This window comes from Oncorhynchus masou, chromosome 24 (assembly GCF_036934945.1).
Source record: "Oncorhynchus masou masou isolate Uvic2021 chromosome 24, UVic_Omas_1.1, whole genome shotgun sequence".
Lineage (NCBI taxonomy): Eukaryota > Metazoa > Chordata > Actinopteri > Salmoniformes > Salmonidae > Oncorhynchus > Oncorhynchus masou.
This window is the reverse complement of record NC_088235.1, coordinates 51,810,988-51,831,965: the sequence shown is the minus strand read 5'-3', so window position 1 is coordinate 51,831,965 and position 20,978 is coordinate 51,810,988. Positions and strand designations below refer to the sequence as shown.

At 39.6% G+C, this 20,978-nt stretch overlaps 1 protein-coding gene across 4 annotated transcripts in view; it reads right to left on the bottom strand.

Annotated features, from left to right (window-relative positions):
* Nucleotides 1-20,978, bottom strand: part of LOC135512313 (receptor-type tyrosine-protein phosphatase epsilon-like) — a 76,142-nt gene that overhangs the window by 8,933 nt on the left and 46,231 nt on the right. For 3 of the 4 annotated variants that reach the window (XM_064934216.1, XM_064934219.1, XM_064934217.1), the window contains 14 exons: nucleotides 10,583-10,719; nucleotides 10,326-10,416; nucleotides 10,098-10,174; nucleotides 9,930-9,966; nucleotides 9,623-9,720; nucleotides 8,968-9,087; nucleotides 8,291-8,454; nucleotides 3,787-3,922; nucleotides 3,542-3,691; nucleotides 3,321-3,414; nucleotides 2,997-3,073; nucleotides 2,776-2,910; nucleotides 921-1,046; nucleotides 520-671 (listed from right to left, as the gene is read on the bottom strand). In XM_064934216.1, the coding sequence (XP_064790288.1) occupies nucleotides 520-671; nucleotides 921-1,046; nucleotides 2,776-2,910; nucleotides 2,997-3,073; nucleotides 3,321-3,414; nucleotides 3,542-3,691; nucleotides 3,787-3,922; nucleotides 8,291-8,454; nucleotides 8,968-9,087; nucleotides 9,623-9,720; nucleotides 9,930-9,966; nucleotides 10,098-10,174; nucleotides 10,326-10,416; nucleotides 10,583-10,719 (1,594 nt within the window). The remainder of the gene's footprint in view (nucleotides 1-519; nucleotides 672-920; nucleotides 1,047-2,775; nucleotides 2,911-2,996; nucleotides 3,074-3,320; nucleotides 3,415-3,541; nucleotides 3,692-3,786; nucleotides 3,923-8,290; nucleotides 8,455-8,967; nucleotides 9,088-9,622; nucleotides 9,721-9,929; nucleotides 9,967-10,097; nucleotides 10,175-10,325; nucleotides 10,417-10,582; nucleotides 10,720-20,978) is intronic. The other variant, XM_064934218.1, reaches the window with a different exon arrangement.

The following is a 20,978-nucleotide window of genomic DNA, read 5'->3' as shown; positions in this document are numbered from 1 at the left end:
ACTCTATGCTCTACGACCCCTGAAGGTAACCTGTACCAGTTTAAAAAAATAAATAAAAAAATATGATGGTAGTTTTGTGTCTACCCCAAAAAGGGGTTAAATATGTGTAAAAAAAAAAGAAATAGATATATTTCATGAGTTTTTTTTAATATCTCCTAGACATACTGTAGGACAGATACTTTAAAATCTTGTTTTTTCATTATTTATTTTTTGACTGTCCTTTTTACTATTTATGAATGCGTTATTCAATGCGTTTCTATGAGCTTTAGTAGTAAAGGCCAAAATCAATATTTTCTCAAATAATTTTGGGATATTTTTTTTTACACGTAAAGGGGTCCTAAAATTATAAATCCAATAACTAAATGATCCATAGAATAACCATCTGAAAAAACAACAACATGTCAGCTTTGCACCCCCCAGCCCTCCACACCCCTCAACGTCTTGCGCTCTACAGAATTAAAAGGGCAGTAGTGATGAGGCTACCAGATTTAGTGTGTGTGTACAGTACATGTACCTTACCTGCAATGTACTATGATCGGGTGGTTTCCAGACTGTTGTTGCTGTCTCTGCACTGAAGCAATGATGTCGATCATTCCCTTTCCCTCTGCCGGTATTCCGATCTCAGGCCAGCCGTGGAAATGAAAGTGTCGGACGTGCCTTGACTGTTTTTCCTGGCGATGGGAAACATATGTGATTCATCATGGCATACATTCGTATACCTGGTAACAATAAAAAGGTAAACCTAACATGAACTTAAACTAGTTCACTTTAAGATAAGACACACATTTAGATAGCAGAATGCCATTGATTAGATGACCAAACCCAGTGATCCTCAAGGACAAAAATAAAGATCAAAGAATATATTTAAAATACATCCATATCGGATAGCTTGCGTGCTTGTTTATGTAAAGGAAACTTACTGGTCCATATGTGAGCACCATGTCCTTCAGAGTGAAAGTGTCACATAGGGCATCCCCCTTCAGCTCCAAAGTGTAGTCTTCAAATGTTGCAGTGCCCTCTGCTGGCCAGTACTGGAAACATTTGTCCTGGAGAAAGTGACATAAATGTCAGGCAGGGGTGACAAACATAAAGCCCACAGGTGGGAAAAACAACCTACATCTATATTGAAATTACTAATAATAAATCGAAACTGTATAGAAATTATAATGGTTGAAAATAAAATATAATGAAAATGGATCAACATTTATAATCTCTCTGTTCAGCTTAATAAAAATTCCCGAAATTAAAGCTACAGAGTCAGGCCACATTGAAAATACAGAAAAACGATGGATAGAAATGTCTTTGCTCATTTTGACGACAAGGAATATTTGAGCGGACTTACAGACCACTAAAGTGGTCCCACGGGGCAAAATGTATTTGACACCCTGATGTAAGGCTATTCTACATGGACATTTATGTAGAAGACTATAGAACATTTTAACCCCCCAAAAATTCAAAGAAATAAATATTTGTGTATCACTATTAGAGGCAGCTAACTAGCAACGTGCATACCCAGCCCACCTGAGGATCTCTATTTCCTGTATATGAGGGGTGCAAAATCGACTTGTCACTTATATATCGTTGGATTGATTGCTTTAATTTTACACTGTTGGCTCTTTCCCACTCTTGCTTGTGCCATTTTTCCCCCATTAACTTTAAGACCTCGGAAACATTTGAATTGACCTGTTAAACACATTCTAGTCATGGCTGAAATGGGCTCAATGGAATACAATGGTGTTGGAATACAATGAAAAAGTAAACATTTAATAAAGTTGACATTTTTACAAATGAGATGTGCTGAAATTAAAGCAATTACCGAATATGAACACTCAGATTATAGTGATACTGATCTCTCAAACAATGTAAAGCAGGGGTCTCCAACCTTTTCTAGCATGAGAGATACTTCAAAATATATATATATGCTACAAAAAATATATATAATTCAAGCTTTTAAATAGGCACATTATTCTCTTCTCCTCTCCCCTGCAACTCTTCCCCAGGTCCTTAACGCACAAAAGAAAATAGTGCACTATATTTTATAAACAACTGTAAGGGGGGGGGGGCACTATAAAATCATTTAAAAATATATTTTCCCAAATTATGTCTCCATTTTATTTTTCACTCTTAAAATTACAATTGTTCATAGAGAAACAACAAAATTGGATGTTCTGAGTCCATGTCAAATCTTAAATAACAGCGACATGTTGGAGACCCCTGTTGTAAAGTATGCATAGATAGGTGTAATCTACAGCCAAGCATTTTGTTTTTAAATCGTGGGGATATCCTTCTCTACACACTTATTAAATTATGCAAGGGAATGTGACAACAACAGTAATTCATAATTAATGAGGCAGTATAGACAGTGCAGGTTAGCACTGCGGTAGGCCTAAACAGAGGAAGTCTTTGGTGGTTGCAGCCCTGTTATATAATGTATGCAAATACACCCAGTATATACAAATGAGGCACATATAATTCATTTAAAAAATACCCGATATACTAAGAAAATGTACATTAGGAAAAAAAAGGTGACAATTTACAATGAGTGAACTCCATTCATTATGTCTGTGCCAGTACAATGTGTTATGTGCTATAATTCCATTAATATAAGATTTTAAAAATGCAAGAAGTTCAGAGGATCCTCATCCATTGTCCAACTGCAGCATTCATCAGAATTGTATTTTAAACCTTTTAACCATTTTGTTGACTGTTGCTAAAATAACCGCTGTTATTTACTGATTAGGCTGTAGTTAGCTCTTGCCACAGTGGGATCTGTACCTGTTCCCTCTCCTTGAGTTCAGTGAGCATGACAATAGAGTGACACCTGTACTCCCACACCATCCTCCAGAAGTCCTCCACCGTGTGGGACAGAGGACCTTGGGTAGCGATGAAGTAGTCCTTCTGTCTGTAGCCCTGGGAAAAAAACACTGTTCAGGGCATCATATACGTAAAGACATAAACGGCTCTGGAGAAAGTTAAATGTGCTTCTAAATACTTACATCAATAAATGATGCATTGATGTAGTCCGTAAACTCTTGGCCCCTTTTCATTGACAATATAACCCGGTTGAAGTCATCTGTGGTAAAGCAAAAACCTTAACAACTTCATTTATTTCCAACAATAGTTCAACTACTTGTTTCGTTTGTGTCATTTAACTACAGTATATTAATTCCAAAAACTAAGACAACCTCAAAGGGTTAAATTGGCAAAGTTTTTAGGCCTAAAATGAATTCATATCAAGCATCAATACAGCACTAAGAGTTTGATGGTGGTAGCGTTGTAATGTAATATGGAACAGTTAAGAATGTCAGAGTATTCCTTACATGGAATGATCTGAAGCACACGGTTCTTCTTCATGTTGGCAGGAAGGTTTCCGGTCCTCATGTTCTCCTTCATTATGCGTACATTGGTCAGTTTCTGAGGAGAGGACATGGAGTGAAATTAGGACTACTTAAGAGAGATGGCTACCCTCATTTGAATGTGGCTATACATGTGAGACAATTTAGGAAAGCAGATATACAGTAAGTGTTTGACTGGCCCTTACCCTGAACTCTTCTTCTAGGCCCAGCCTTTCGAGGGGTGCTCTGGTATTGTGGAGCTTCTGCAGATGGCCTTCCAGAGACGACACATCCAGCTCTGTGTCACCATATAGATAATACTCCAACAGAGCCTGATAGATGAATGAGTACTGCATCTGAAATACAGACAGAGTGGTGAGAGATGGGGTGAAAGAGTCATCTTTGCATGTTTGTACTGCAGGAATACATTGAAATGTCAGGAAACACTTACATCAGTCTGGACGAGTTGAGAGCGCTGCTCCCGTATTCGGGTCACAAACCCAAAGACATCCAGCCTCTGCTCTACATGCATCATGTCAATCATGGCGTCTATGACGATAAATGTTCCAGTCCTTCCTACACCAGCACTGAAGAAAGACAAGAGACAGGACAGAATAGTGAACCTTACCTCGGAGTTCTATGACAATGTAAGTTAGATGATTCAATTGAAAGATAATGCACTGTATTTCCATGGCTCAGTTAGCGACAGGAATCTTGATTGTGGTATGGCCTAAAATGTGCTAAATTGCAACATGTCCATAAGAAATATTCTAAAAAGCCACATGGTCTACAAGCCACCAACATCCACAGTGTTTGAAGGGCCAGTCACACAGAGAGCAGTCTGGGATACCAGCATACGGTGAAGGAAACCAATCAATGAAGCCCATTCAGGGAGCAAAGCCCCAGGGCCAACACCTGCTTCCACAGTTGTTCCTGCTTGTGTCTAACTTCGGTGGTGCAGTCAGAGGCAACATGCCCATAGGGGAAGGTGCCCCCTCAGATTGGTTCTGTTTAAAAAAATACGTATGTATACAGTACCATTCAAAATGTTAGACACATCTACTCAGATTTGTACTATTTTCTACATTGTAGAATCATTTGTTTTTCAACCGGACAATGACCAAACACACCTCCAGGCTGAGTAAGGGCTATTTGACCAAAAAGGAGAGCGATTGAGTGCTGCATCAGATAACCTGGCCTCCACAATCACCTGACCTCAACCCAATTGAGATGGCTTGGGATGCGTTGGACAGCAGAGTGAAGGAAAAGCAGCCAACAAGTGCTCAGCATATGTGCAAACTCCTTCAAGGCTGTTGGAAAAGCATTCCTCATGAAGCTGGTTGAGAGAATGCCAAAAGAGTGTGCAAAACTGTCATCAAGGTAAAGGGTGGCTACTTCGAAGAATCTCAAATATAACACATATTTTAATATGTTTAACACTTTTTCGGTTACTACATTACTCCATGTGTGGTATTTCATAGTTTAAGTCTTCACTATTATTCGACAAAGTAGAAAATCTTTCAAAGATAATTCGTAAAAGTCCAAATAACTTCACAGATCTTCATTGTAAAGGGTTTAAACACTGTTTCCCATGCTTGTTCACCGAATCATAAACAAATAATGAACATGCACCTGCGGAATGGTCGTTAAGACACTAACAGCTTACAGACAGTAGGCAATAAAGGTCACAGTTATGAAAACTTAGGGCACTAAAGAGGCCTTTCTACTTACTCGGAAAAACACCAAAAGAAAGATGCCCAGGGTCCCTACTCATCTGCGTGAACGAGCCTTAGATATGCTGCAAGGAGGCATGAGGACTGCAGATGTGGCCAGGGCAATAAATTGCAATGTCAATACTGTGAGACACCCAAGACAGCGGTACTGGGAGACAGGACGGACAGTTGATAATCCTCACAGTGGCAGACCATGTGTAACACCTGCACAGCATCGGTACATCCGAAAATCACACCCCCCGGACAGGTACAGGATGGCAACAACAACTGTCCGAGTTACACCAGGAACGCACAATCCCTCCATCAACGCTCAGACTGTCCGCAATAGGATGAGAGAGGCTGGACTGAGGGCTTGTAGGCCTGTTGTAAGGCAGGTCCTCACCAGACATCACCGGCAACAACGTCGCCTATGGGCACAAACCCACCGTCGCTGGACAAGACTGGCAAAAAGTGCTCTTCGCTGACGAGTCGCGGTTTTGTCTCACCAGGGGTGATGGTCGGATTCACGTTTATCGTCGAAGGAATGAGCGTTACACTGAGGCCTGTACTCTGGAGAGGGATCGATTTGGAGGTGGAGGGCCCGTCAAGATATGGGGCGGTGTGTCACGGCATCATCGGACTGAGCTTGTTGTATTTGCAGGTAATCTCAACGCTGTGAATTACAGGGAAGACATCCTCCTCCTTACTGTGGTACCCTTCCTGCAGGCACATCCTGCGCGGTTCAGCATTCAGCGGTCCCGTTCTGTGAGCTTGTGTGGCCTAACACTCCATGGCTGAGTCATTGTTGCGTCTAGACATTTCCACTTCACAATAACAGCACTTACAGTTGACCGGGGCAGCTGTAGCAGGGCAGAAATTTGACGAACTATGATGGTGCCATGTTGAAAGTTAGAGCTCTTCAGTACGGACCATTCTACGTCCAATGTCTGTATGGCGGTGTGCTAGTTTTTATACACCTGTAAGCAACAAGTGTGGCTGCAATAGCAGAATCCACTAATTTAAAGTGGTGTCCACATATTTTTGGCCATGTATAATTTTTGCCCCCCCCCCAAAAAAAAAATATATATAGACAGTTCAAGTTGGAAGTTTACATAGGTTGGAATAATTAAAACTCATTTTTCAACCACTCCACAATTTTCATGTTAACAAACTATAGTTTTGGCAAGTCGGTTAGGACATCTACTTTGCGCATGACACAAGTAATTTTTCCAACAATTGTTTAAAGACAGATTATTTCACTTATAATTCACTGTATCACAATTCCAGTGGGTGAGAAGTTTACATACACTAAGTTGATTATGCCTTTTAACAGCTTGCAAAATTCCAGAAAATGAAGTCATGGCTTTAGAAGCTTCTGATAGGCTAATTGACATCATTTGAGTCAATTGGAGGTGTGTCTGGGGATGTTTTTCAAGGCCTACCTTCAAACTCAATTCCTATTTGCTTGGCATCATGGGAAAATCTAAAGAAATCAGCCAAGACCTCAGACCTCAGTCTGGTATATCCTTGGGAGCAATTTCCAAACACATGAAGGTACCATGTTCATCTGCACAAACAATAGTACGCAAGTATAAACACCATGGGACCACACAGCCGTCATACCGCTCAGGAAGGAGACGCCTTCTGTCTCCTAGAGATGAACGTACTTTGGTGCGAAAAGTGCAAATCAATCCCAGAGCAACAGCAAAGCACCTTGTGAAAATGCTGGAGGAAACAGGTACAAAAGTATCCAAATCCACAGTAAAACGAGTCCTATAATCGACATAACCTGAAAGGCCGCTCAGCAAGGAAGAAGCCACTGCTCCAAAACCGCCATAAAAAAGCCAGACTACGGTTTGCAACTGCACATGAGTACAAAGAGCGTACGTTTTGGAGAAATGTCCTCTGGTCTGATGAAACAAAAATCGAACTGTTTGGCCATAATGACCATCATTATGTTTGGAGGAAAAAGGGTGAGGCTTGCAAGCCGAAGAACCCCATCCCAACCGTGAATCACAGGGGTGGCAGCATCATGTTGTGGGGGTGCTTTGCTGCAGGAGGGACTGGTGCACTTCACAAAATAGATGGTTTCATGAGGAAAGAAAATTATGTGGATATATTGAAGCAACATCTTCCAAATGGACAATGACCCCAAGCACACTTCCAAAGTTGTGGAAAAATGGCTTAAGGACAACAATGTCAAGGTATTGGAGTGGCCATCACAAAGCCCTGACCTCAATCCCATAGAAAATATGTGTGCAGAACTGAAAATATTTTGTGCGAGCAAGGAGGCCAACAAACCTGACAAAGTTACACCAGCTCTGTCAGGAGGAATTGGCCAAAATTCACCCACCTTAATGTGGGAAGCTTGTGGAAGGCTACCCGAAAGGTTTGAGCCAAGTTAATCAATTTCAAGGCAATGCTTCTAAATACTAACTGAGTCTATGTACACTTCTGACCCACTGGGAATGTGATGAAATAAATAAAAGCTGAAATAAATCATTATCACTATTATTCTGACATTTCATATTCTTAAAATAAAGTGGTGATCCTAACTAACCTAAGACAGGGCATTTTTACTGTTTAAATGTCAGGAATTGTGAAAAACTGAGTTTAAATGTATTTTGCTAAGGTGTATGTAAACTTCTGACTTCAACTTTATATAGTAATATTACTAACCAACCAGCAATTTTATGAAGTTGGCTTTATCTAGCTCAGATAGGTTCCCAATCCACCAACTGCATAACTAGCTACCAATATGTCATTTCAGGCTATCAAGTTAGAGTAGCTAGCTTGTCTAACTATCTTAGCTGGCATGCCAGCAATGTGGGTAGACCTTAAAAAAACAAGCAAATCTAAATGTACTGTATAATAATCACATTCCTTTCAATCTTTTACCCAGAGTTAATCAAAAATATACATAGAATCAAGCAAAATGATTATGGCTCTAGATTGCAGAAAAATGCTGTTTCAGGTGTACCGTGTGCCCCCTTAGATCAGTCATGATGCCCTTTTGTAAAGTAGTTTCATATGACATGACACAGGCGTTGAAATTCCAGCCATACCAGTACTAAATAAAGGGAAGATGATTGGCATACTTTTTTAGTAAACGATTTTACATTGTAATCTTGTTAACTTATACAAATCATACCGTTTATATTAACCACGATAGCCTTCATTTCGTACAACCTGCAGATATGAATTTCCAGTTACAATCCCCAGTCTCCTCCCCTGGTTCAGTACCTGCAGTGTACGACGATGGGTCCTGCATAAGACGGGTTGACCGTCTTCACCTTCTTGAGGAACTTGAGCATGCCAATGGGGGAGAAGGGCACCCCAAAGTCTGGCCAGTTGGTGAAGTGGAGCTGGGTGACCAGGCAGGGGGCCTTGGGGCCATCACTCCCCTGCTGTTTACAACAGGAAAACACATCAGTCATTTAGATAATAAACTGCAAATTGTCACACTGATCTATTTCACCTGTCTTGTGCTTGTCTCCACCACCCTCCAGGTCTCGCTCATTTTCCCCATTATCCCCTGTGCATTTATACCGGTGATCTCTGTCTGTTGCCAGTTCGTCTTATCTCGTCAAGCCTACCAGCGTGGTTTTTCCCGTACTCCTGTTCTCTCTAGTCCCTGTTTTCTAGATCTTCCGGTTTTGACCATTCTACCTGCCCTGACCCTGCCTGCCATTCTGTACATTACCGACTCTGCCCTGGATTACTGACCTCTGCTTGCCCTTGACCTGTCGTTTGCCAGCACCCACTTTTGTAATAAACATCTATGAATTGAACTGTCTGCATCTGGGTATTATCCTCAGTCCTGATAGTAAATACCTGGTCACAGTCTCACACAGCATCATGTTTTATAAGTGAGGGATCATACGCAGGGTTGTCATGTAGGCACATACAATGACACTTACATATTGTACACAGAACTTGCGCATGGTGTAGTCCACCAGTACAGTAAAGTCCTCTGCTGCCACCCTCACATTCCCATACATCCAACAGCCCTGGTCTGGCCAGTACTGGTAACATTTGTCCTGAAGAGAGGTGAAATGGACATTCAGCAATGCAAAAATTACAAAATAGACACTATTTGAATAGTTTCACCAATGTGAATGGCAGAGACTTTCATGGGGATTAATATTACTGACCAGGTGATAGAGTTGACAGAAGTGATAGTCTGTCAGTCAATAAGTTAATCACTCTGATGTTGTAGACTATTAATGAGACTCTCAGACTAATTATAATCAAGCCTTGGGATGGCATTATCAACAAATTGTTTAGTGCTGCTAAACCCTTTGTTTTGTTATTTATTGATCAGCCCCTTGAGGTTCCATGGAATGTGATGCCAAGTCATTTGGGGTGACATATTGTATTGATTGGGAATGTTAGGAAAGGGTCAAACCTATAACCTTGAGGTGTGAGAAGACAAGAAGGGGCCTAGCAAAGGCCCTTTAGAACATCTAAGGATGTTGAACTGTCAAATCATTCCACAAGAGATCCCATTAGCAAATCTGAAGACATTCTTTACTGGTTGTATAAGCAGATAAGGGATCAGTCAAAGTGAGAGACCTCTTTTCTCTCTTTCAGGTTAGTGAGCATCACTATAGTAGCAGTCTTCTGTTCCCAAACCATCCGCCAAAAGTCTGCCACAGTGTCATGCATTGGGCCTATGGAAAAGAGAGAGTGACACACTTACCACAAACGTAAGAAGACATACTGTTGATATACAGTAGGCCTAGTGTGCTGGAAAATGGCATATACTTACATAAAATAGTTCATTGAAAAAAAATGAATCCACTAGTAGTACAGTATTTTTACAATAACATTTTTTTCAATAAACATTATTTTACAATAATGTTGCATATAGCTTATTTACCTTGAGCTGCAATGAATTTGTTCTTCTCTTTATAACCCTGGTGAAAAAGAAAATGTGTTTTGGCAAGTTACAGTAGTTATTAGACCGTAATGAGAAAGGAAGTAACACTGGATGCATTGAAATTATATATAATAGGATGGAATGAAATTCATAGTAAATATAACTCACATCTATGTATGAGGCATTTATGTAGTCCGTACAAGAATATCCATCGATTTGAGTTAACAACACTCTGGAATGGTCATCTGTTGAAAATGTCAAAAGAGACAAAATTATACTAGGAAAAAAGGTGTCCTGTTTAGAATTATTTCATTACATGTTATAATTTTATTTCTAGCTCTCTTAAGTGGGTTTAATGGTTGCAAAATGTATTCCTATAACAATTCCATCACTCACATGGTAGGATGTTTGGATATCTGTTCTTGTCCCTGTTGATCACCCTGCTAGCCTCCTCAAATGAGCTGTGCTGGTAGCCACAGGGCAGTGACTACACAGACACAACACAGGGGATCAAACTATGAAGCCATTAATGTAACCCTCATACATGCAGCATAGGATGTAACAACTATAAACTCTACATGACATTATTAGCATTAACAAATGAAGGTATCACACTACTGTGACTACTATGTGTTGTATGAAAAGGAACCCACATTGAACTCCTCTCTGAAAAGCTTGCAGTCATCTGCCGAGCATATCCGGAACTGGTCTTCTAGCGAGTCCAGGGGGATGGGGAAGTAACGCTTGGATGGAGATGGGGATCGTGGGAGGAGGACCACTGTCTGCTCTCCTGTGTAAAAAATTAAAATACATGTAAACAATGTTTTTACATTCAGTACAATAATTGTGATATAACGGAAATAATAGTTCTGCAATTCTCTTTTTTAAAGTAGATGACCTAATACATGTGATGAGGTGAACATAAGGAAGGTGACATCATACAGGGATTCATAAAAACAACTGACTGGGTCTTCAACTCTCACTCACACTTGCTAAACATTGTACTTTACATGTGAAAGTTACAATAACACACCTCATCATCGCAGGACAGAACATCCCTCCCTCCCCCTTACACGGAACCCAAACCGGCTGCGTGCGTGCGCCATCGTGTGCCATCGTGCATAAATGTATTTTGTCAAACGCGATCACGACACACAGGTTCAAATATCAAAATAAACTCTGAACCAATTATGTGAATTTGGGGATAGGTCGAAAAGCATTAAACATTTATGGCAATTTAGCTAGCTAGCTTGCACTTGCTAGCTAATTTGTCCAATTTAGCTAGCTTGCTGTTGCTAGTTAATTTGTCCTGGGATATAAACATTTTACCTGAAATGCACAAGGTCCTCTACTCCTCCAATTAATCCACACATAGAATGGTAAACCGAGTCGTTTCTAGTCATCTCTCCTCCTTCTAGGCTTTTTCTTCTCTTGACTTTATATTACGATTGGCAACTTTCATAAATGATGTGCATTACCGCCACCGACCTATTTTGTCTTTCAATCCCCCACGTGGGTATAACCAATGAGGAGATGGCACGTGGGTACCTGCTTCTATAAACCAATGAGGACAGGGGAAAGACAGGACTTGCAGCGCGATCTGCGTCAGAAATAGAACTGACATCTATTTTAGCTCTTGGCAACGCAGACGCTCGTTGGCGCGCGCGAGCAGTGTGGGTGCAATAATTGAATAATATAGATGTAAAAAAATATTTTGCAACGCTCGCCCACTCGATGTGAGCGGTGTCGTCAGCCTGTCCGTTTCCAATCTGGGTGTAAAGCTAGATTCCTCCCTGACCTTTGACCCGCCACATCAGACACCTTTGTAAAGCATCATTCTATCACCTCAAGCACAAACTCTGTCCCATCCTCACTCAGTCTGATACAGAAAAGCTTGTCTATGCCTTTATCTCCTCGAGGCTGGTTTACTGCAACACACTCTTCATCGGGATCCCAGGCAGGAGTCTCCAGAAGCTCCAATACATCCTGAACAGAGCTGCCAGAGTGTGGAAACGCCACCACATCATCCCCATCCTGGCATCTCAGCAATGGCTCCCAGTCTCATTCCAGATTGAATTCAAAAACCCTCCTGCTGAATTTCCAGTGTATTCATGGCAATGCCCCTTCTTATATCAAATAACTGCCCTCCCTTAACCCCACCTGCACCCTCAGCTGGACTGCCCCAGCCTCTGGAATGCCCTTCCGGGCCAGCTGAAGGCACCACAGACTATGGGCTCCATTAAAATGGGCCTAAATACCTTTCTCTTTAGGAAGACGTTCTGCTGATCGCTTGCTTTTTAAAATATATTTAAAAAAAGTATTATTACATAAAATACAAGGAGTGGGTAACATCAAAGTATTAGAACTTGAAGGACAAACAATACAGCATCAAGACACTATCAAACACGTATCAGTCTTTCCGCAACAGAATCATCCTTGTGTGTGAGGGTGCGTGGTGTTGATATAAAATATGTCAGTTTCCTTTTTCATGATCACAATCTTGTGAAACCCGAACCCTCCAAGCCCCCCCCCCCCCCCACAGTTCTCCAATAGCTGTCCCTCAACCATTCGAGACTCCTCCCACAGCCCCCCCCGTAAGGAAAGAAATTCCATTCCCCACCCCCAAGAACCCCCCAATGCACCAACAACCAAGAGAATGAAGTAACGAGAAAAAAGGAAAAGACAGATGAAAACAGAAAACAATGCAAGAAAAACATCTATAATAACAATACATTTAAAACAAAGGACATCAAGGACAACTGAAATCATAACAGCAGTGCCTACTTTATATGTTTGTGTGCGTGTCTGGCACTTTTACATGTATGTGTGTGTGTTCTTGTATGTGTTTATTTGAATGAGAGTGTGTGTATATGCATGTGTACAAACACCTACATGGCATCAGCCTCAGGAAAACCAGCATTAATTGTAAAAACATTGCCACTTACTGTCATTCAAATGTACTTTTATTATGTTTTATTTTGACTTTTTTCCCCCTTTATCTTTTGACCACCATTCTCTCTCTCACACAGCAACTCCACTCCCACTTGTCTCCAATTCCACATACCTTCCCTCAGCCCATCCCATCTATCTCTGCTGGCCACCCACTTCATGTTTCTAAACAACACATATCTTTCAACTATGCTATGATGTTTAAGGTACAATTTCAATCTATCAAATAGAATCTACAAATTGCATGTTGAAGATAAATACTTTTACTAATAGTATTAGTAATTGACTGACCCGTTCTCTCCAGATCTCCTAACAGTACTATTTCTAGGGTCAATTTTAGATCAATGCTATGCATTTTCAGCCCTTCCTGAACCTGAGACCAGAAACAGGCTACCTGAGGGCAATACTAAAATAAATGGTCTGTTGATTCTGTATCCTCACAACAAAATCTGCAGAGCTTCAATGATTTTATGCCTCAACTATTCAACATTTTGTTGGTGGCAAGAATTCTATATAATAATTTTAGCTTAAAAGCACAATGTCTTGAATATTGAGTTGTCTTACCTCTATTTAACTAGGCAAGTCAGTTAAGAACAAATTCTTATTTTCAATGACGGCCTAGGAACAGTGGGTTAACTGCCTGTTCAGGGGCAGAATGACAGATGTGTACCTTGTCAGCTAGGGGGTTTGAACTTGCAACCTTCCGGTTACTAGTCCAACGCTCTAACCACTAGGCTACCCTGCTGCGTTGTCAACTCGTACACCCTGTACCAAGGAATTGGTACATCAAAAATCTCTTCCCAACTATTCTGCAATCTGTATGGCACAGTTGTCAACGTCCTGGTCCTCAAATGAAACTGGTATACTTTCCTATTTATGCTATTTTTATTCCTCCGTCAGTTTTGATCCTTTATATTGGGCAGACAGACCAGTTCCCTACCTCCTCCCGCTGACACCCGCCTCCTTCATTTTTGGGGCAATGCTGTCAATTGGTTGCACTCTTGGATTGAGCAGACCTTCCCATACAATTCTGATAACTCCATGAAGGACATAACTCTACCATTACAATTTACAATATAATTTAATAACAAAATACCATTTTCAAACATATTTCCCATAAATACGGGTATTTTATCAACCAGCACATTTGAGTTCAGCCATAATATTAATTATTTCAGGGGATGAAATTTAAATTGTAGCCAGATCTGCAATGCTTGTTTGAAAAAGACAGATACTTTGAAAAAAGTATAATTTTCAATTAATCGAAAATGAGACATGGCAATCTGCACAAAGGCCATTTTTAAACAATGAATGAGCTTTTCTTATGAATCTACTTGAGAACCATTTAGGGTTCAAATAAAACTTTTGAATGAGTGAAGCTTTTAGAGAGAGGTTGGGTGCTTTTATATTTAATAATCTCAACCCACCCAATTCATATTCATTATATAGATATTCTCATTTTATTTTGTCTGGTTTAGCGTCCCAGATAAAGCTAAATATTATTTGCTCATATGATTTGAAATATGAATCAACAGGAGTAGGCAGTGCCATAAGCACGTGAATAAACTGAGATATGACTAAGGAGTTAATCAGGGCAATTTTTCCATAAAAAGACAGGTATTTACCTCTCCATGGTTGCAGGATCTTGTCTATTTTTTACAAGTTTTCTATTGAAATTCATTGTGGAGAGCTTATTTATATCTTTTGTGATAGAAATCCCAAGTATTATCTACTTCACCATCAGTCCATTTTATAGGTAAGTTGCAAGGTAATGTAAAAGTTGTATTTTAAGGATCCATACGTAATATTGTACACTAATCATAATTAGCTTTTCTGTACTCTCTGGATGAAAACCTATCTAGATCTTTACTGAGACATTGCAGGGATCTATCTTGCGGACTTAGTATATAACTTGAGTCATCGGCATACATGGACACTGTCGTTTTTAAGCCTTGGATTTCTAATCCTCTAATGTTGTTATTGGATCTGATTTTAATAGCTAGCATTTTGATGGCCATAACGATATGGTGACAGCGGACACCCTTGTTTAACTCCTCTTGACAATTTAAAACTCTGAGAAGTAGCTGTTTACTATTTTACACCTGGGGTTGCTATACATTATTTTATAAGAGAATCACCGAAATTGAAAAAAATCCAGGCATTTTTAAATAACATCCAGTCTTACTTTATCAAATGCCATTTCAAAATCTGCTATAAATACCATTCCTGGCTTCTTATATATTTCATGTTCTATTATTTCTAGTAGTAGTCGTATATGATCTCCAATGTATCGCCCATGTAAAATAACTGTCTGATCAGGATAAACAATACCTTGTAAAACCCTTTTAATTCTGAGTGCTATGCATTTAATAGTATTTTTTGCATCACAACATTGAAGTTTAAGGGGCCTCCAGTTTTTTTTAGATAGACCGGTCTTTATATATGCCACCTGGGTCTTATTTAATAATAGAGAAATCAGACCTACCTGACTACCATTTCTATAGGAGTAGTTAAAACAAACAATCTAACAATGGAGCTTTTAGTATATAAAAAAATAATTGATATACCTCTACTGGTATGCCATCAAGCCCTGGGGTTTTTCCAGACTGAAAGGATTTTATAGCCTCAAAAAGTTATTCCTCTGTAATTTGGCCTTTGCACTGATCTTTCGAGACATTTGTTCATTTTCCATTTTTTTAATTATTTGGAGAGAATTCCTTACCAAAATCCTCATTCAGTGGGAGAGGATGAGACGGAAAAGAGAACATCTACCTAAAATAATTAGCTTCCTCTTAAAATATAATTTTGAGAATCATGGATGACTCAGTCTTCAGTAACGAGTTTCTGCAAATTATTTTTGTTAGCGTTCCTGTATTGGAGATTCAGGAAGAATTTTGTTAATCTTTCTCCACATTCCATCCAGTTTGCTATATTTGTGTAATAGATTACATTAGATCGTTCTTGAATAGGTTTCTCAAGTTCATTTTCTTCTAACTTATTTTGTATCTCTGTAGTATCGTTTTTATTGCTATGTACCTGTACTATTAGTTCATGGATTTCCCTTGTTAGTCTTGTTTCTTTAGCCAAAAACTGCTTTTATTATTGATGAATATTGAATTGAATGACCCCTGAAGTTACATTTAAAGGTATCCCAAACAATAAGGGGATTTGCTGAACCTACATTATACTGGAAAAATTCAGTTATAAATTATTTTGTCTCACTAAAAAAACATGTTGTCCTCCAGTAAACTTTGATTACATTTCCAATATCCCTGTTCACATGGAAAATCTATAAGAGTTATGTGAATGCCAATTAGATGATCCTATCGCATTCTGTCTCCTATTAAAACGTTTTAAATCTTTGATGCAAGAGAGAAAGAGACAAGAAAGTAGTCAAGACGACTAGCTTGATTAAGTCTCCTCCATGTATATCTCACTAGGTCGGGGTTTATTAGTCTCCAAATATTTGTAATTTCCTTAAGGGCACGGTGATGACAGTTTGTAGAGTGATTACCTTTACGGTTCTTTGAGGTACTTAACACTGTTATATTTGCCTGTAAGTTCAATAAATTGTTATAAATGTTTTCGAAGAAGTGTGGATCATCCGGATTTGGACCATATAGAGTAATGAGCCAAATCTCTTTTTTGTCCACTTTCATATTCAAAGGGATTCACCTTCCTTGCGAATAATTCGTGATTATTTGGACATTCAGATCTAAATTTTTGGTAATTAATATCACACCCTTTGAGTTCCTTTGTCCATGACAGAAAATTCTCACCACCCCAATCCTTTTTCCACGCAACTTCATCTAAGGATGAAGAGTGAGTTTCCTGTAAGCAGTACATGTTATATTCCTTTTCTTATAGCCATGTAAAGACTGATCTTCTTTTTTATAATCTGCCAAATCATTACAATTATAACTAGCTGTACTTATTTCACCCCTTACCATAACTAGATAATATTCTCAGGCTAAATTGACCATAATTAGTACTTGTAAAGTTACTGCCATCAGAGGTATTATGAAGGTCAAAACTAGAGCTTTCAAATGTCTGATATTTAGAATTCAAGAAATAGGTTCTAGAAATATTTTTTTTATTCCCTTGCCTGTTTGCCTGTGAGCCAACGCCACAGATGTCAGAAAATTGAGACAAATTATGTGTGTAACAAATCTGAGTAGGTTGATGTGTATGATATTGGCTATGATATAATGAGTGTGTATGATGTCTGTATAAGAGTAAGACTATAATGTGTTATGTCCAAATAAATAATAACTCTGCCAATTTGCATGTTTGAGTGTCTGTTTGTAACATGTAGTGCGTATAGCCTTAATATTAATCATTGTAATCCATATCGTATCACATTCATAGTTGCATCATAATTACCTTTAACATAATTGAAGAACACATCCCAGCATTTCCATAGAAATTGACATTTCACATGATCATGAAAGAGACCTTGCATTACTATAGAGATGGCTTCACTACAGTACAAATGTATTCTGTACAACATGTTATTATTCCTCAATGCCCCTATTTTGATATCTTCCCCTTGCTTGTTGTAAACATATATATAAACTTGTGGACAAATACATAAAAAAGATAGACAAACAATAAACACATTAAATTATAAAACAATAGAGAGAGAAGAGAAAAGAGAGAGCTGTGCTCCTTAGTGTACTTGTTGTCCCTTGTAGCATCAGCTGTGTTCTTTGTGTCAGTTGACCTGTTTGGTTGTGTTCATTATTTGCTATTTGGTTTATTTAACATTGTATTTTATGCACTTTGAGAGTGTGTATAATGAAAAGTGCTTTACAAATGTAATTAATAATTTATTACAAGGTTAGAAAGTTACAATGAATTTTGCTTCAACTGCATGTGGTAAGGTAGACAGTGAATCTTTTTATAATTTTCTACCATTTTAGATGTGTTAATTCATCTTGACAGATCTCAATAGCAGAATATGCCTTCAGTAAGATATCGCTACAGAATAAACCTGACTGTGTTTTGATTGTGACGACTTATCTAGAGAACAGATAAGTATTGAAATTCAAGAAGAACTATGTACACACAACCTAAGGCTTGCATCATATCCCACAACACATACTCAGTGGTTCAAATTAAATATTGTATACATAATTAGGGCTGTGGCGGTCATGAAATTATGTCAGCCGGTTATTGTCATGCAAAAGCCTGCCGGTCTCATGGTAATTGGCTGTTAATTAACAAACATGTTAAGCATCTCCAGGCCACCAGCATAGAAGCCGCTGATGCGTGCCTTTGGAACATATACAGTGCATTTGGAAAGAATTCAGACTCCTTGACCTTTTCACATTTTGTTACGTTACAGCCTTGTTCTAAAATTGATTTAATATTTTTTTCTTGGCCATTCTAACACCTGGATATGTTTATTTTTGAACCATTCCATTGTAGATTTTGCTTTATGTTTTGGATCATTGTCTTGTTGGAAGACAAATCTCCGTCCCAGTCTCAGGTCTTTTGCAGACTCCATCAGGTTTTCTTCCAGAATGGTCCTGTATTTGGCTCCATCCATCTTCCCATCAATTTTAACCATCTTCCCTGTCCCTGCTGAAGAAAAGCAGCCCCAAACCATGATGCTGCCACCATACAGTGGGTATGGTGTGTTCAGGGTGATGAGCTGTGTTGCTTTTACGCCAAACATAACGTTTTGCATTGTTGCCAAAAATTTCAATTTTGGTTTCATCTGACCAGAGCACCTTCTTCCACATGTTTGGTGAGTCTCCCAGGTGGCTTGTGGCAAACTTTAAACAACACTTTTTATGGATATCTTTAAGAAATGGCTTTCTTCTTGCCACTCTTCCATAAAGGCCAGATTTGTGCAATATACGACTGATTGCTGTCCTATGGACAGAGTCTCCCACCTCAGCTGTAGATCTCTGCAGTTTATCCAGAGTGATCATGGGCCTCTTGGCTGCATCTCTGATCAGTCTTCTCCTTGTATGAGCTGAAAGTTTAGAGGGACGGCCAGGTCTTGGTAGATTTGCAGTGGTCTGATACTCCTTCCATTTCAATATTATCGCTTGCACAGTGCTCCTTGGGATGTTTAAAGCTTGGGAAATCTTTTTGTATCCAAATCCAGCTTTAAACTTCTTCACAACAGTATCTCGGACCTGCCTGGTGTGTTCCTTGTTCTTCATGATGCTCTCTGCGCTTTCAACGGACCTCTGAGACTATCACAGTGCAGGTGCATTTATACGGAGACTTGACTACACACAGGTGGATTGTGTCTATCATCATTAGTCATTTAGGTCAACATTGGATCATTCAGAGATCCTCACTGAACTTCTTTAGAGAGTTTGCTGCACTGAAAGTAAAGGGGCTGAATAATTTTGCACGCCCAATTTTTCAGTTTTTGATTTGTTAAAAACGGTTGAAATATCCAATAAATGTCGTTCCACTTCATGATTGTGTCCCACTTGTTGATTCTTCACAAAAAAATACAGTTTTATATCTTTATGTTTGAAGCCTGAAATGTGGCAAAAGGTCGCAAAGTTCAAGGGGGCCGAATACTTTTGCAAGGCACTGTAAATCCAATTGATTGGACCTGATTTGGAAAGGCACACACCTGTCTATATAGAGTGCATTCTGAAAGTATTTAGATCCTTTCACTTTTTCCACATTTTGTCACGTTACAGCCTTATTCAAAAATTGATTAAACTGTATTTTTTTCCTCATGACAGCCTGCTTGGAGTTTGTCTACAGGCTTCTAAAGGACTCTCAGACCATGAGAAACCAGATTATCTGGTCTGATGAAACCAAGATTGAACCTATTGGCCTGAATGCCATGTGTCATGTCTGGAGTAAACCTGGCACCATCTCTATGTTGAGAAATGGTGGTCGCACCATCATGCTGTGAGGATGTTTTTCAGCGGCAGAGACTGGGAGACTTGTCAGGATCAAGGTAAAGATGAACGGAACAAATTACAGAGAGATCATTGATGAAAACCTGCTCCATAAACAAGATTCTCTGGTCTGATGAAACCAAGATTGAACTCTTTGCCTCGAATACCAAGCGTCACATCTCCAGGAAACCTGGCACCATCCCTAAGGTAAAGCATGGTAGTGGCAGCATCATGCTGTGGGGATGTTTTTCAGCATCAGGGACTGGGAGACTAGTCAGGATCGAGGGAAAGATTAACGGCGCAAAGTACAGAGAGATCATTGATGAAAAGCTGCTCCAGAGCGCGCAGGACCTCAGACTGGGGCAAAGTTTCACCTTCCAACAGGACAATGACCCTAAGCACACAGCCAAGACAATGCAGGAGTGGCTTTGGGACAAGTATCTGAATGTCCTTGAGTGGCCCATCTTGAGCCCAGACTTGAACCCGATCGAACATCTCTGGAGAGACCTGAAAATAGCTGTGTAGCGAAGCTCCCCATCCAACCTGACAGAGCTTGAGAGGATTTGTAGAGAAGAATGGGAGAAACTCTCCAAATACAGGTGTGCCATTGTAGTAGCATCATACACAAGAAGCATTGAGGCTGTATTCACTGCCAAAGGTGCTTCAACAAAGTAATGACTAAGGTGTCTGAATTCTTATGTTAATGTGATATTTGCATATATAGGCCAATGCATATGCTCTAATATGCATAGGTGCCGGCCGGCTCAAAATCGGTCTTATGTAGCTAAATTTGAAATGTAGTCTTTTACATTGGATAAAAGTAGAGACTCTGTACCCTATGGTATATCATACACTACAGTGGATAAACAATGGGAAAGTAATTTTGCTTTGAAAATTGATAAACTTTCGGTACTACTATTGGAGAGCCCTTTGTCTACACCCATTCAGCATCGTTCACACCCTATTAAGCTTTATCCCCACCCATCTCTTTAAGGGTTGATCCGAATGTACTAACAACAGCAGTCAAGCAACCAAGCTAACTTGCTAGCTACTTCCAGACATTTAAGTGAGAGAGACCAGATCACTGAACATTACTCGCCCTAGCAGAGTTGGTTAGGCCGGTATGTTATCCAGAGCATTGGTGACTGCAACTGTGCTGTCAGATTGTCCGTTTGGAAATTCAGAGCGTTTCGTGATCAGAGCACACACCGGGTGCTCT